This window comes from Pygocentrus nattereri, chromosome 11, assembly GCF_015220715.1.
Source record: "Pygocentrus nattereri isolate fPygNat1 chromosome 11, fPygNat1.pri, whole genome shotgun sequence".
NCBI lineage: Eukaryota > Metazoa > Chordata > Actinopteri > Characiformes > Serrasalmidae > Pygocentrus > Pygocentrus nattereri.
The window spans coordinates 13,316,543-13,334,253 of NC_051221.1; the positions used below are offsets into that span (position 1 = coordinate 13,316,543).

At 40.7% G+C, this 17,711-nt stretch overlaps 1 protein-coding gene across 4 annotated transcripts in view; it reads left to right on the plus strand.

Annotated features, from left to right (window-relative positions):
- Nucleotides 1-882: 882 nt before the first annotated feature.
- LOC108435610 (sodium bicarbonate cotransporter 3-like) overlaps nucleotides 883-17,711 on the plus strand; it is a 90,060-nt gene continuing 73,231 nt past the window's right edge. For 3 of the 4 annotated variants that reach the window (XM_017711571.2, XM_017711572.2, XM_017711574.2), the window contains exon 1: nucleotides 884-1,213. In XM_017711571.2, the coding sequence (XP_017567060.1) occupies nucleotides 1,133-1,213 (81 nt within the window). In that variant the 5' untranslated portion in view covers nucleotides 884-1,132. Of the gene's footprint in view, nucleotides 1,214-17,711 lie in introns of all 4 variants that reach the window. The other variant, XM_017711573.2, reaches the window with a different exon arrangement.

Here is a 17,711-nt window from a genome sequence, read left to right on the forward strand (position 1 = left end):
GACCCAGATTTTCCTGTTATCTGATACCCAATTGCAAGTAAAGACATTGATCGATTATTGAATTGATCAGTTTTTCTGCAGTTATCGGGTTCTAAAGTGCATGTAAACACACTCATTTTACAACTTTTACAATTTTTACAATCATTTTACAATTGGTGTCGGCTGATAATCAAGGTGAAATATCGGTATTGGTTAGGGGTGAATGATTAATAGTATTTATATTGAATGTTGTGATTTGAAAGAGTGCAATTTTCAAATCACAAAAACTGCAATTTTAATGCTATGCTACATTATTCACACTTATCCTAGCAAGCTTTAAATGGACAAACCTAACCTAATAATGCAGACTTATCAACTGATACTCTGGCACAATGCATTCAGCATTCAGGCCTCAAGTCTGAAATGAACGTGCTGGTCATCCTGGGACAAAAAAAAATCCAAGAGATTAAAGAACTTATTTATATTCATTACTGCAATGTTGGTTATAAAAAATGCACTTAGATATTTATTACCACAAATCACTCAACCCTAGTATTGGTATCAGTTTTTAAATAGTATGGTGTCCCCTCTATTTCCTGCCACTTCACATTGAACTGAAGGGTAATAGAGCGAAGCACATGCCAGTATTCAAAATGATCTCTGAAAAACTGCGATATGGGTGTCAAAAGGGTGTTTTTCATTCTGTGTTTGTGTGGGTAAGAGTGTGTATTGCTGTGTGTCGATTTTGGCACAGGAAAATGAAATATAGATAAGCCCAACGATTGGCTGCTGAGAGAGAGAGAGAGAGAGAGAGAGAGAGAGGGAGAGAGGGAGAGAGGAAGAGGGAGAGAGAGAGTTAGAGAATACAAATACACACACGCAGAGAGATGTTCCAGCGTCCCACAGAGACTCACCGCTCTCACACACACTCACCCTCTTTCCTGCTCCATTGCTCCCGAAGCATCTCTGTCTCTCTGTCTCTCTGTCTCTCTGTCTCTCTCTCTCTCTCTCTCTCTCTCTCTCTCTCTCTCTCTCTCTCTCTCTCTCTCTCTCTCTCTCTCTCTCTCTCTCTGACACACACACAGGCTAATTCACCCTCCCTCTTTCTATCTCCCTCTGCCTCTCTCACTCTCACACACGAGAGTAGCAGGGCATGGAGGCAGCTGCAGCCTCTGCTACTGCTATTTTAACTGACATGGACGAGAGACACGAAGAAGGAGAGCACGTGCTGAGGGTAGGACTGTGTGTCTGTGTGTGTGTGGATATGTATGTATGTGATGGTATATGCAAAGGTCGGACGTACATACTGTGTGTGTGTGTGTGTGTGTGTGTGTGTTGGGGGGGCTGCATTATATGGTCTTGGATTTATATTCTTCATGCATGTACATGACTGTGTGTTAGGTGCACTTTGTAGATCTAAAATTATTGTACTCTAGCCCATCTCTGCTTAATTTCTTAGCCATATTACCCCATTCTTCAGTGGTCAGGACCACCATTTGGATGGTTGATCAATCTCAACACTGCAGTGACATTGATGTGGTGGTGATGTGTTAGTGTGTGTTGTACTGGTCCGAGTAGATCAGGCACAGCAGGGCTGCTGGAGTTTTTAAACATTGTGTCCACTCACTGTCCACTCTATTAGACACCTTGCTGGTTCACCTTGTAGATGTAAAGTCAGAGATGACAGCTCATCTGTTGCTGCACAGTTTGTGTTGGTCATCCTCTAGTCCATGTCAAACTGGAGACCTCCTAGGCCAAAGCAGTGCAGATATTAGCGTTTACCCCCATTTAACACTGAATTCAGTTCATGATGGCCTTGCTAATTAGCTGATGAGCTGAATCAGTGTTTTGGCCCAAGAGGACTAGAATGTGAAACATGTGATCTAGTCCTTCATCAGTGGTCATGATTTTAGATGGTGGACTACTCTCAGGCCAGCAGTGACACCGAGGTGTTGTAAACTCTAGCAGCACTACTGTGTCTGATCCACTCAGACCAGCACAACACATGCTAACACACCACCACCACGTCAGTGTCACTGCAGTGCTGAGAATGATCCACCATCCAAAAAGTTCCTGCTCTGTGGTGGTCTGGATCATTAATAAATGGGGTGAAGAAAGGCCAACAAATCATGCTTCAAGTAATCTGTAATTTTATAATTACAAAACAGAACTGAAGGTGTGGAAAATAGGGTATATGTAGTAGGGTGTATGTAGTAGGGTGTAAGCTCCTGCCACAAGCACACTACACAGGTGTAAGTAGTGTTCTTGATGAGGATTTCAGCCCCATCCACTACAGCTCCACCTGTAATGGCACAGGCCCAATACAGGTGTATGTGGTAGGGTGTAGGGTATATGTAGTAGGGTACAGGATGTAGGGTATATGCAGAAGGGTATAGTGTGAATGTAGTAGGGTGTATGGTATATGTAGTAGGGTGTAGTGTGTATGTAGGGTATATGTAATAGAGTGTAGGTTATATATAGTAGAGTGTAGTGTGTATGTAGGGTTTATGTAGTAGGGTATATGTAGTAGGGTGTAGTGTGTATGTAGTAGGGTGTATGTAGTAGGGTGTAGTGTGTATGTAGGGTATATGTAATAGAGTGTAGGTTATATATAGTAGAGTGTAGTGTGTATGTAGGGTTTATGTAGTAGGGTATATGTAGTAGGGTGTAGTGTGTATGTCGTAGTGTGTATGTCGTAGGGTGTATGTAGTAGGGTGTAGGGTATATGTAGTAGGGTGTAGTGTGTATGTAGGGTATATGCAAGTTTTGGCAAATTCTTTTGAAGACGTTAGTCTGCAATTAATTAACTGACAAGTCTAAAATCACAGACACAACCCATGAAAATATTAAAGAAATCACTGCATTTTATATACAAAAGGCTTTAGTAAATGGAAATAAAGGTGGCCTGACCAGGTTTGAAATATTTTTTAGCATTTTAAACAGCAGGTCATGACTAACAGCTGCTTTTAGGCTATTTTTATGGCACAAACTAAAGAGGTTGTTATGAACTAAAACATTTATAGATAACCTTAAAGCTATGCCTCACAGCAGCACCATGAAGTCGCTAAGGTACTACTCTACATTAGCACTGTGTTCTGTGGCTAAATATCCTAGTCATTTTGTTTAGACATACCAATATATCTGCATGCGCACGGGCCATCCACTGGACAGTCTGTGGACAGTAAGACCAGTGGCTGAGAATCCCTGCTCTGTGATTATATGTATGTGCAAAAACCATCTGGCCAAAGTTGCTAGCCTCAGGAATCATGTGCCCTTTACACCACTGAAGAGGATTTATGTGTTGGTGGAATATTGTTGAGCTGTCAGTCTTTGTTTCAGAGTTGTCAGCTTCTCCAACAAGTAACATCATTTCTCTTGCCGGGTTTGGGTCCAGCTTTGGCTTATTGCAGACTAAATTAATTTTCCTCCATTTGGTATTAAAGGCCTCTCATTTGAGTAACTGTGTGGAAAATAATAGCAGTAAATGTCTAAATCATGTTTGTCTGGTAATTTTCCAACAGTCCCTTGCACTGAACTGAGCTCAGGAAAAGCACAGTGATACCATGTGAGTTGAGTCTTAATCTTTGCTGAATCAAATAACATAATTAAACATTGTCCAGGAAAAGGTGTGATTATAGTATATTGTCATCTTAATTTAGCCATGAAACTGTAATTAAACTAGTGAGAATGAACAGAATTGCAAAAGTCACACGGACTTAATTGTGTGAGAGTTTTTGGCCACTTAGCTTACCTGTTTGCCTTCTTTTCTAAAGCCTTTTCACTGAAGGCCATTTGAAACAAGCCATTCACCTGCCAAACGAGAGCTGAGACTTCTTTTTACTCGTGTTCTTCGTCAAGATCAAAGCTGTTTTCAGTCTGAAACCTAATGTTGTGGAGTGAGGATGTCCTAAAACGTACACTGTAACATAAAGAACCAGCTTTTAGTACGGGCAGGACATCTGCCTGCAGCACAGAGCATGTTTAACCAGCGCATCTATGTGAGGCACAATGGATGTGGCATTAATGGAGGATATAATATCACCCAATGTTTAAAATTTCAGTTATGTTATTTCTAGGAATACTGATGTCGTGCTGTGGTTTGTACAAAATAAATCAATAAATTATTGTTTTTACTAAACTAAGTGAGCTGTTACCGACACTGGGAACTGTTACTGTGGTAACTCGATTAACCGTCACTGGGCACAGGCCTAGATAGAGCAATTATTTCTTTGTTGGTTCACAGTTTATTAGTTATTTATATGTGTATGTGTTTGTGTGTGTGTGTGTGTGTGTGTGTGTGTGTGTGTGTATTAGAGGATCATATCAGGTGACAATGAAAGAGGGAGTAGGAAAAGGTCTCCTGTTGGAGTTGAAAGTTGGAGAGTTGAAGAGAGGAAGGAGATCTGGCTTCTTAGGAAAGTGGGACACAGAGTGAGAGAGAGAGAGAGAGAGAGAGAGAGAGAGAGAGGAAATACTGTAAATAGGCCTGTTCAGGTTTTAGGCTGGATTTCTGTGCATGAAAATAGCTGCACTTGTTTTCATGCATGCGTGTGTGTTTGTGTGAGTGTGTAGAACACCTGCCTGCAGAAATGCTGCTCCCTTCCTGTCATTAACTCAAAGCTTTACTGTCAAACAGAGCAGTGAGTCACAAACAGACAGGAGCAATGAGGATCTGGCAACCGGCCTTGTCCCTCAACAGCACAAATATGTTCTGAAAATGTTCTACTTTGGTTGATGAAAATGTGGGCTGCACATATTGGAGACAGTAGCTCTTACAACCTCTGAATGAGTGGGAATAGTTTATTTTGGTGCATCACTTGCTCCCATGGACTTATATGGGGTATGTCTAACTTTAGTGGCCAAGTTACACTTACAACTGCATGGAAAATCTGCTACTGCAAATTCAGGACAAGAAAGAAAGTGTGAACCAAAGTCTTTTGACTTTGGAGAAAACAAATGAAAAGCCAGTGGAGGCACAGTGCATGTTCAGTCTTCAGTGAAACAGTAATGTTCCTCAGTGGCATGTTTGACCAGAATTGACCAGAGTCTTTTAAATGTGCATTATTTTCTAGCCTGCTTCTCAAAAGTCATTTGGTCAAAATAAAATGTTGAAAATAAAGTATCAGCTTTTCATTATTTATCAGGTTTACATTATTTTCTCCCCATAAATTAGAATGAGAATACTTTAGGCAACATGTTTGGTGTCTTAAGTTTTCTGTTATTCTGTGCTGGAATTATGAGGCTATTGTAGCAAAGAAATAGCAGAAGCTAAGAAGCATCATGCAAACTGTCCCTACAGTGTCACAAATTACACAAGCAAGTCTATTTGAAACAACTTGACATGGTTTGAAGCAAATGTGTGAGTGTAGTTTCCACTCTGCTAATTGGTGGGGCATTGGTGGGCTACATTAGCTTCACAGCTCCACTGCCAAACTAAAGATTCAGACTCCAAGGATATCTTGGCAGAGAGACTAATTTGGGTTAACTGTGCAAACTGCACTTTTTGCAATACTCTTGCTTGAATGCAGTTCAGAAGCCCAAATCTGAGCTGCTAGTAAATGTATATGATTTGTCTGTTGAACTTACATGACCTTTCAACCAGCGTAATGACAGAAGCATCCTTGACAGACAGAAGCTTCTCTGGGTCTGACCACAGCTAAATTTAAGGTGTTGCTGTTTTTAGAGAGGCCAGGTCTACGGCAGTTGGTCGAGCTTGAATGTATGTTTGTATATGTACATGTGTGCAAGGCATCTCCTTTTGGCGTGTGTGTGTGTGTAAGGATGTTCCTCCAGTCTATTTCAGAACTTTTACAGCTGATTTGGTTCACTTCATTCCACTGTTTTGCGCCAATCTTGAAGGGTTCCATATCCTGAGTTTTTCTTGTAATTTTTTCTCAACATTTCTGTGGTTTTATGTACCAAAAACAGACCAAATCTATTTTTAACTGGCCATTTTATAATCTTTTTTTCTTAGAATTAAACAAACTGTTTCATTACGTCTTTAAGACTGATCTACAGGGTGAGTCAAAAGTCATATTTTATTATCGACTTTTATCTCTGGGGTCATCTCAAACAAATTGTGCATGCTGAGAAAATCCACATAAATAAAATGGTGTCCTGTGAGTTTTGACTCACCCTGTATCTAAATGAGATCTGTTCTGATATAACATTCAGTTCTGTAGGGTCACAAATGCAGTAAAACAAATCAAATGCAAATGTAGCATCACCTAATCATTGTGCACTTAGATCTAAAGATCTCTCCAATGTTGATCATTTTTAAAGGAGAATTACTGTGGCTCCCCAGTCGTTTCTATACATGAACTGTACGGACTGGGAGTGAAAGATACATTTTACACACTACATCAAACTCTTATTTCAAAAAGGCATAGAAAATTTAGGTTCCCTAGAGATGAGCCCTTTAAGTATGTGTGTGTGTGTGTGTGTGTGTGCGCGTGCCAAAGAAACATTGCTTTGACATGTGATAAGAGTGTAAAGGCTCCTATGCATATGTGCGTGTGAGATCCCTGTGGACTGTAAGTTGGCAGTGCCAGTGCAATGTTGGCATGGCTACAGGCATAGTGTTGAGAGTGAGTGTGGGGGTCCAGTACAGCTTATCCTGTGCCACGCGGGCATCGCATTCTGTTAGTGTCACCCCTCCCAGACAGGTGACACACAGGACCATTATAGAACAGTACTTTTATATATATATATATATATATATATATATATATATATGTATATGTGTGTGTGTGTGTGTGTGTGTGTGTGTGTAAATATATATATATATATATATATATATATATACACACACACACACACACACAGAAACAGCATGCCTGCTGTGAAATGTTCCAGTGAGTATTTCAAATGCCGATCTGTGTATTTCCTTGAAAGGGTTGTGTGTGTGTGTGTGTGTGTGTGTGTGTGTGTGTGTGTGTGTGTGTGTGTGTGTGTGTGTGTGTGTGTGTGACAGAGAGAGAGAGAGAGAAGAGCATGTGTGAGTCCTGTTGCAATCAGGGGTGACCTTAGTGTTTCCATCTCCCTCCCCCCTCTGTCTCGCTCCCTCTCTCTCTCTCCCACCACCCGGCTCCTCCTCGTCTCTCATACGACACGCGCACTCTATTTGAAGACACCTGTGGTGTATTTAGGTAGTGAACACCATGGTGCATGTGTTGCGTCACTGTGTTGTTAAAGCAGTCCCAGAGCAGACAGTGAGCTCATTCAAGGCTTTAACTCTGAGCGGATAAGTTAGAAAAATAAATATTTAAATATGCAAAATAATAATTACAAGAACTGTTACAAGATGAGTGCTAGGTAAGATATTGTCTACACACATGTCCTGAAATTAGTGTCACATGACAATACTGATTTCAGTTCCAGCTGCATTGATGTCTAACACAAAGCAGAGTATGTCACATACTGACATACTGATCTAAAATGTGTTATTCTGTAGAGTCAGATCTGCTCATGGTGGTGGTCATAGGACCCGGACATCATCTGAAATGTCTATGGCTTTAATCCATCCATCCATCCATCCATCCATCCATCCATCCATCCATCCATCCATCCATCCATCATCTTCTGCTTCTCCGGGGTTCGGGTCGTGGGGGCAGCATATTAAGCAATGAGGCCCAGACCTCCCTTTCCCCAGCCACTTCCACTAGTTCCCTGGGGGGGATTCTGAGGCGTTCCCAGGCCAGCTGGACGATATAGTCACGCCAGCGTGTCCTGGGTCTTCCCCGGGGTCTCCTCCCGGGTGGACTTGCCTGTGACACCTCCCAAGGGAGGCGTCCAGGAGGCATCCTAACCAGATGCGCGAACCACCTCAGCTGGCTCCTCTCGATGTGAAGAAGCAGCGCCTCTACTCCGAGTCCCTCCCGGATGACTGAAATTCTCACCCTATCTCTAAGTGAGAGTCCAGACACCCTGCGGAGGAAGCTCATTTCGGCCGCTTGTATTCGTGATCTCGTTCTTTCAGTCATTACCCAAAGCTCATGACCATAGGTGAGGGTGGGAACGTAGATCGACCGGTAAATCGAGAGCTTTGCCTTATGGCTCAGCTCTTTCTTTGCCACAACAGACCGGTAAAGATCCCGCATCACTGCTGACCAGCACCAATCCGCCTGTCAAGAGTGAACAAGACCCCGAGATACTTAAAGTCCTCCAATTGAAGCAAGAGCTCATCCCCGACCCAGAGAGGGCTCTCCACCCATTCCCTCCTGAGAACCATATATATGATCTATGGCTTTAATTTAACTTAGTAATGGTCAAACACTGAGTGACGTGCTTATGAACCCGAACAGTGTTACATCCGATTCAGCTCCCTCTCAGATTCATAGAGGATAGTCACAGGCATGGGTATTCATGCAGCACTTAAACAACGGAAAGCCAAAAGGGTCAAAAGACTTATACTACAAATTAATAATGCAAATCCAAATGTTTTTCTGTTATCTTTTATTATCTGATACCCAAGTGCATGGAAACACATTGAATGAATTACTGATAAAAATTGATTGATGCAGTTATTGCATTATTAAGTACATGTAAACGCACTCAAGGACAAGTCTGCGGGAAGAAAGGATTTGAAGAAAATTACTTGGCACATCCCTTCTTGGTAGTCTGTCCTCAACCAAAGCTCTACCAGTAAAATATAAGCTTACATTCTTGGGTTTTAGCTAATTTTGTTGTCCTAATTGTGGAGGTGGCAGCTACTGCATGATAGTGTCTTAAAATAACACTGCTCTGTGTATTTAGATGCATTCAAAAAATGTGCTTGCTTTAGCCCAGTTCTACGGAGACAGCTGAACACACTAACACACCATTTCCCTGTCCATTTTCTAAGGCTCCAAGGAAACAAATGCCCTAGAGGCAACTGAAGGACGTGAGCTGTGTGTGCGCATACGTGTGTGTATGTGTGTGTGTGCTCTGCATCAGAAGTGAGGCGCTCTGACGTGGATCCTGTCGGCTCAGCCGGAGTTCCACAGAAGCTGTTGTGCCCTTCGGGGGATCGTGTTCGTGTCGTCCCATTGTTCTGTTGACATGGGATCCATCATGACTGATTAGCACTATCTCTAAAACTGTGCACCCCCCTGCTATTAATAGACTGTGGCTCCTGACACATTTATGCTCTTAAACACCAGAGTGTTGCAGTATTTCAAGGTTACATCTAGTCAATCTTGTCCTTAATTGCTGCAGTCAGTAATGCAGTCAGTGGTGTCTTTCACTGTTCTGCCACCCCTTTATTATAAATATATCATTTTCCTTACAGGAGAAATAGGTCACTGCAGGCCTGCACTGCTGATATAGGGGTACCCCCATGAAAACCAATTTAACATGTACAACCCTATTTCCAAAAGCCTTGGGACCCTATGCAAAATGTAAATAAAAACAAAATGCAATGATGTGCAAAACATTTAAACCCTATATTTAATTGAAAATAGTACAAATGTTAAAATTGATCAATTTCATTGTTTTTTGAAAAGTATTTGCCATTTTAAATTTGATGCCACGTTCCAAAAAAGTTGGAATGAGTCAACAAAAGGCTGGTAAAGTTGTGTAATACTTAAAAAAAGACACCTGAAGGTTTATTGGCAACAAGTCAGTAACCTGACTGTGTATAAAGAAGCATCTCAGAGAGGCTGAGTCTTTCAGAAGTAAAGATGGGAAGGGTTCACCACTCTGTGAGAGACTGTGCAATCAAACCTGGAGAAATGTCTGTATGTGAGGGACAAGGCCAAAACCAGTGTTTACTGGCCATGATCTTTGGATCACTGCTTTAAAAACAGACATGATTCTGTAGTGGAAATCACTGCCTGGGCTCAGAAACACTTCTGAAAACCACTGTCTGTGAAAACAGTTTGGCGCTCCATCCACAAATGCAGGTTAAAACTCTAAAACTCGAAGAAGAAACTGTTTAATTAAACAGGATTCAGAAATGCTGCCACCTTCTCTGGGCCTGAGCTCATTGAAAATGGACTGAGGTGAAGTGGAAAAGTGTCCTGTAGTCCAACAAATCAACATTTGAAATTCGTTTTGGAAATTATGGACTCTGTGTTCTCTGGGCTAAAGACCACTCAGCTTATTATCAGTGCACAGTCCAAAACCCAGTATTCATGATGGCATAGGGGTGCGTTAGTGCACATGGCATGGGTGACGTGCACATCCGCGAAGACGATGACTTTTTCAGGGAAGACCTTGATTATTTCATCAAGGCAATGCCAAACCACATTCTGTATTTGTAACAACAGCATTGCTCCATATTATAAGAGTCCAGGTGCTAAACTGGCCTGGCTACAGTGCAGACCTGTCACCACTGAGAACATTTGCCACATTATTAAGTGACATCCGACAAAGGACATCCTGATATGATGAGTAGCTGAAATGCTATGTTAAGCGAAAATAGGAAAACATTTCACTTTCAAAGCTACATCAGTGTCTCCTCAGTTCCCAAGAGGTGATGAATCACAGTGGTAAACAGGCCCCCGTCCCAACTTTTTTGGAATGTGTTGTTGGCATCAAATTCAAGATGGGCATATAATTAAAAAAAATTCTCAGTTTCAACATTTTATATGTTGTTTGCTTTAAAAATATGTTTACGTGATTGTTATTATTATTATTAATCTTTTTTTTAAGGTAGTACTTCTTTTTATACTTTGGCTTGTAACAATAGAAGAACCCTTTTCACAAAGGGCTTTTGTATAGAACCATCTGTAGTCATGCAAGGGTTCTTTGCATGGTTATCGTTCTTTATAGAACTGTTTTCTTTACTAAGGAACCCGTGAAGAACCGTCTTTTTTAATTGTTCTAGTAGTTTTGCCATGTTAGTTGTATACCTATTTGTTGTTATTATTATTATTATTATTGTTATTGTTATTATTAATCAAAATAGTGCTTATTATTGTACACTCTTAAAAACGGTTCTTCAGGGGTTCTCTAGTAATGAAAATGCTCTATATAGAACCATTAAGCCCTTTGCATGATTAAAGGGTTTTTTGCATCGTGAAAGGGTTCTTCTGATTGATGTTTGTTTCATGAATCTACACAGAACCTTTTTGAAAAGGGTTCTATATCACACCAAAAACAGTTCTATTGTTATGATGTCAAGCTTGTTACAATACAAGAACAATTTTTAGTGCTACTCAGAACCCTTTTCAAAAAAACATTCTATACATTGAACCATCTACAGCACATTCCCCATCAATTAGAAGAACTTTTCACAATGCAAAGAGCCCTTTAATCATGCAAAGGGTTCTTTGAGTGGTCATAGTTCTATATAGAGCCATCCCAGATAGCAGACAGTTTTGGGCCACTTTGGGCCTTCCGATGGTTGACTACTGGGTAAATGCTAGGTATGCGGGCTAGAATAGGGCCAGATCCTGGACAGCTTCATATGATTTTGCATTGTGTCTACATTCGTGAGACAATTCTGGCGTGAATGTTCTGAACCAACAATGTAGTTGGGCCAGATTGGGGCCAAATTTGGGCCATATCCTTTAGTTCTGCTCACGTTACAGTGTGTGTGCCAGATCTGGGCTGAGGACCCAGCTGTAGTGGTTAATGACACCATGTTTTAGAGGTGCACAGTTGGACGTGGCCAGATTAGGAATCGGCTGATCTTGATTCCTATGAATCGGCTGATCAGCCAGACAACCTGTGAGCAAATCTTACATGGCAGTCCACACACTGTTATGAAGGTAGTTTGATTCTACAAGAACTTTGCATTATTATTCAAATCATTTCTCCTGTAATAATAAAGCAAAGATAAAACAATTACTTTATATGTCTGGTATCATCATGTAATCAAGCCTGATATTAGACAGCAGACAGAAGCAGCCTGTGTCACACATGCAGGGACATAAGTCATGTTCACCACTAGTTAAACTGTTTTCAGTGTCTTGAAGCACTGTTTTCTTGCAGGCGGGAGGCCAAAAGGCAGAGAAAGTAAGCTTTCAAAAAAACGTATATGTGTGAGGAGGAGCAGATCTCCGCATGTTGGCGCACCAGCAACAACTACTGTAGTTGTGCAGTTCAGACCAAAATGCAGCTCATCATTAATTATCGCTGTGAATTTGTTTCTTTAGATCCTCTCATGTGACAAAACATTACACTAAGATGATACAGTGGTCATCATCATTTTTAACAGAAAAGTCTGACTGCTTTGATTGCTTGTGCAGCCAGTTTTTTTCTCTCATATCACTTTGTTTGTTGTGTACCTCTGAAAACGCTAACACTTCGCCCTACCCCTCTATCTCAACAAGAATCAGGACACCCTACCCCATTATATGAAAGTGCAAGGGCTAAATGGCAATGGTGAGGGGTGAAATGGGATTGGGCCTAAATATTTACACCTCCCCTAAGCAGGTGTAAGTTTTCGGGAAACCACCAGAAACCACACAGACAGCACAAAAAAGACCAAAGCATGACTTTTTTGGATAACCAAGCTAAAGCTCTAATCATCACCCTGCTTTTAACTCAGAGTGTGAAATTAAACACCCACAGCTCCAGCTCAGTGAAGCTTCTAAACCAGGGGTGTCAAACTGAACCATTAGAAGGGCCATATTAAAAATCTCTATAAAACCATGGGCCAGCTGTGCTTCTATTTCAGTTTTACTCTTTACATTAACAGATTTAACATTTTGCTGTGACGCCAAAACTGCAACAGCAAAACAGGCACTAAATGCTTCAACTGTTCAAAAATAAAGACATAAAAATACATTTTTATATAAAACGTTAGCAACAGATTTATAACTATCGACATCTATCTATCTGTAACTAGTGACCGGTCTATAACTAGTCACCTGCCATCTTTTCTTCACTGGCCCAAAGCTTGTTATTGGACTTTATGTTGCAGTGCATGCAGGGAACTGTAGTCAGCTCTGGGTAAAACAGACTAATTATAATAGAAAATTAAAATAGTTTTGCAGGCTGAATAGAATTGTTAGTAAGTATTAAGTAAGGACTCTTTAAAGACTTTACACCCAAACTTAAGTGTAAATTTACACAAACCTGGTGCAATCCAGTCCAGATCTCTTTTACGGAGGTGGTAGAGTTTGTCAGATATAGGTCTGTTTGTAAGAACCATATTTCTTGCTTTGATTAAAAACGTTAATCACTTTGTACAATATTTTGATGCTTGTAGCTTTATTAAAAATGGCTAATAAAAATTGGCCATCCTAATTTAAATCCGACATCAAAATCTGTGTTTGTTGTGCCCCATTAGTTCTTTATTAAGACCTTACTCTTTCTGCTAGTGTTGATTTAATCATCATAAAATTGAACAGTATGTTATTTTGTAATAAAAACCAATAGTACTGGCTTTCTTGTTCCCTGTCAGGTCCCTGAAGATGGACCCTGAAAGCACAGTCTATCTCAGGAAAGCTCCAAATTCTTGAGTAACTGAACCCAAACTCTTCCCTAATCCTTACTTTCATGTTCTTTTCAGCCCAGTGAAAATATGGCCTGACCGCACCTTCCACCTCAGCTGTGTACCAAATGCCTCGGTCACTGGAGTGAACCATCAAAGCCTTGTGAAGTGAGAATGTGGTTCGAGCTCTTTGGCTGTGCTCAGGCTGTTAAGAGCTTGTGTTTGAGTGATGTAACAGGCTCACCAAGGACAGAGCAGTGGCTCATTGGGTATTGTGCTCTCACTGGCCACTTTATTAGAAACCTTCACCTTGCTGGGGTACAATCAGAGATGCACTGAAATAAATCCTTGACTGAAACCGATATTCAGGGCATGCTCAGCCAAAAACTGACAACAAAACAATAAATAAATATAACTGTTCACATTAAATATATCTGTGAAAATAATTGCAGTATTTACACTGTAAACAAACTCATTTTGAGTTCACTGGACTTCTAATAGTAAATGAACAGAACAGCAAACTGTGTTTTACATTCTCTTATTTGAAATTCAGTGAACTCAAAACTTGAAGGCAACCAGGTTGCTAACTTTTTTAAGTGAAAACACAGTCGTTTTTTACAGTAGCCTTGTATGTGCCACAGTATGCATGGTCCTTAACAACAGAGTGTGTTAGTGTGTTAGTGGTGTTAGTGTCAAACCTATTCTGGAGAGGTTCTTTGGTGTTGTACCCCCTCCTGATACTTGGCATGAGCAGAGATTATAAATTGCTTGTCTAGTATCGCTCCAAAAAACCTGGAAAGCAAATCCACATTGGGTGACATTTTCCCTCTGCCCCTGCTTAAACTGACTGAGAGTGAAAGCAACAAACTGCATTTTAAGCACTACTTCTTATTTTCATGAGAGTTAAAATGATTTATTAAGTCTTTTTTTATTTTTTATTAAATATTTCAGCCATTTTTTCTATTCTGGCCACAGAAAATGATTGAAATAGTTCACTCTCCGAAAAAAGGGTACAGAACTGTCCCAGGGGCAGTGCCCCTCTTGTGACTGAGGTGGTCTCCTCAAGGACACATCTAAGTATCTTTAGTGAGGGAACATAATGCATTGCAATGATATTTTCTAAGCTGTACTGACTCCACAGCCCGTCTCGTCTCCAGGCTTTTATTCTGTTAGTCTGTTTTAAAACATCAGGTTATGAAAAGGAAGAAATCTGTACTTTTTTACCTGGAAAAACTTAGTAAAGGTACACAATTGGACCTTAAAACCACTGTAGTACCTTTTGAGGGTACATTTACCTTGTTTGTACCTTGATGAATAAAAAATGCACAGAGCCTTTATTTCTAACACTGTATTAAAATTTTGAGTGGTCGAAATTTCTGTATGTCCCTAATTTGCATCTGTTTATGCACAGTATTTGTTAGCAATCCTCTAGTTCCTCTAGTCTCTTGTCTAGACCTTTTTGGAAGGTGGATCACCCTCAACCTAGCAGTGACACTGACACATTTAACTCCACAAACATCGCTGTGACATTCATACCACCTCCACACATACTACCATATCAGCGTCACTGCTGTGCTGAGAATAATCCAACACCTGAATAATACCTGGACAACAGCGGTCCTTTGGTCAAAAACTGACCAATGATGAGTGAGGTGGCCTACAGTCTGTAATTGTGCATATACTGTATGTATGTATGTATGTATATATATATATGTATAGTGGGGCTCATAAAGTGGCCATGAACGCACAAGGTAGGTGTCTCTAATGAAGTGATTGGTGAGTGTGTGTCCTTGTATATGTGATCTTAGTGAGAGGCCGTCTAAGATCTAAGAGGCTTATTAAGAGGACAGAGCCCTGATGCTGTGAGCTTAGACTCCTGAAATATCCTCATCTCCCCAGACATGCGCAGCAGAGTTGGGGTTAAACTGAACTGGCTAGGATGTGTCTGTGAGCGGGAAATGAGTGGTGAGCAATAAGAATGAATGAATAGCAGGATGTTGAGAGAAATAGAGGAAGAAAATGAGAATGAAAGAGAGCACGTTGCGTTAGTACTCGCTGTGATATTGCCTTAAAAACCATATTTAGACCCCGTGTGTTGTAATGTGCCACTAAGAAAAAGGGGAAAGGGTGTGTGACTGGTTGTTACGTGGGTGATATTTTGGGATTTGGGCATAATTATTACGAGCTTCCTGTTTTCTGATACCCAAAATGCCAAGGGGGTGTGTTTAAAAGACTGTGTGTGTGTGTGTGTGTGTGTGTGTATTAGAGGGAGTGGGCTCACTGCTCTGAATGCTGAATATTTTAATTACAGTGCTAGTCTGTGAAACAGAAACCCGACAGGGTGTGATACTGATTTCTGCACATGGAAAACTGATTCTACTGATTATTTACATTGAAAGAGCAATGTAAAGAAAGAAATTTATTTTCAGTTGAAACGCTTTAGTGTAAACTGGTCTCAGATCAAATCTATAAATGACACATCTGATGTGATTCAGTGGTTGGGGGCGGGGGGGGGGATGCAGCCAGCTCCATAATAATTGAGTTGACTGATAATTACTGGCACCTTTGGCAATGAGGGGCAAAAAAAGATCCTTGGCTGGTTAATTAGCTTAATCTCACACTGAAAACATTAGTGAAATCTAACCTTCAGGTGAAGTCAGTTTAGGCTATAGGTGGACACAACTGTGCTGCCTGTTCTTCTCTACCTGCGGTGATACGTCTGTGCGTCCACCATGTTGGAGAGGTCAAGATCCGCTTGTGAGCAAATTCACTTGTGTTGAATTGGTGAGTCTCAGGATTAAATCAGCCACAGCTTCCTTATTACTCAACCGATTTTCACCTAATTGGTTTTGTATTAATCCTCAGACATACATTAAGCTAGGCTGCATGGACTGCTCTCGGTAGCTTTATTACTTTAATAACTGATCGTGCTAATTTGCCGTCTGGACCAGCAGGAAAGTATTCAGTCTGCACCTGATGTTTAGTGTGAGAAACACAATCTTCCCCATCAGCAAATCCATCAATGTGTGAATCACTTCTGATCTTAATACACATAAAAATAAAGTAAGAAGTAAGAACACAGTAAGAAGGACGAAGCTGAAGTCGACTTCCTATTGGCCAGATTCTCGCTTGAGTTTCCCCGTTCCACCATAAATATTGCAGCAGTCACATTCTGGTGCCTGAAGTTGCACCATTTAAATAACTACCACATAATGTTAAGATCCCCTGAATAGACTATTAAATGAAATAAGCTTAATATAAACCAATCACATCAACAGGTTCTTTGTGCCTCACCAACCACATGGCCATATCTACACATGAGCATCACACAAGCATGAGCGTGGATCACATGGCAGCACCGTTGACGTGTCTGGCTGGACCCAACGTGGCACCTAGATATGTACATCTGTGGTTTAGGCTAACAAGCTTAATCTCAGAGTGAAAACATTAGCGAAATCTAGCCTTTAGATGAAGTCAGTTTAGGCCATGTGTGTCAGACTTCAGTCCTCGTGGGCTAGGCTAAGTAAACAAAAAGCCTTATTGTTTTTTTTATTATTATTATTTTTATCAAAAGCTTGTGTGTCAGACTTATTGCCATCCCTTTAGTATGTTATGCAATATGCACTCCCTTTGAAAAAGTCTCCTAACCATCCTTTTTTCATGACAAACCTTCCTGGAAGGATTTTTGTTTTGTTTTTTGTTTTTTTTGGCAAAAAGCTTTTTTGTCTCGTCTGATCTCAGAACCCAGTTCCAGTCAGAGTTCCTGTGATGTCTTGGAAAGTTCAGGCACTTAAATTTGTGGTTGCTTGAAACAAAATACCTTCTTCTGGCATCTAATTGTACCTAGAGTTGATGACCACTAGGTCTGGACGATACCTAAAAATAAATATCACAACATTTTCTAGTCAAAAAATTGCCACCATCTTACCGTGTTACTAAAGCAAGTTAAAGATCCAAACCACGTAAGCATTTATCTTCGGTTCCATGCACTCAAGCTAGAATAATTGTAAAGCAAAACAGGTAGGGGAAAGTGAAGGGGTAGGGTGCACGCCTGCACACTTCCTAAAGGAGCGTGAACCACAATTTCCCAACATATTTAGTGAGCTGTTTGATGATATCTGATTACATTGCCCTGTTGGCCCGGCCTACAAAATGCCACCAACTTCTGCAATCACAGCTGTGCTTCTTTAACCATCCTCCTCACTGTATGCACAAACATGCATCCTCTTACGAGCAAATTCACTACAACTCCTTTTGTTTTAACCCCTTAACAAACCTTGGACTCACCGGCAGGCCCAAAGTTTTATTACTCACTTCTATAACATAGGAAAAGCTCCACTGGTTTGCACTGAAGTCCCTGTAGTTCCTG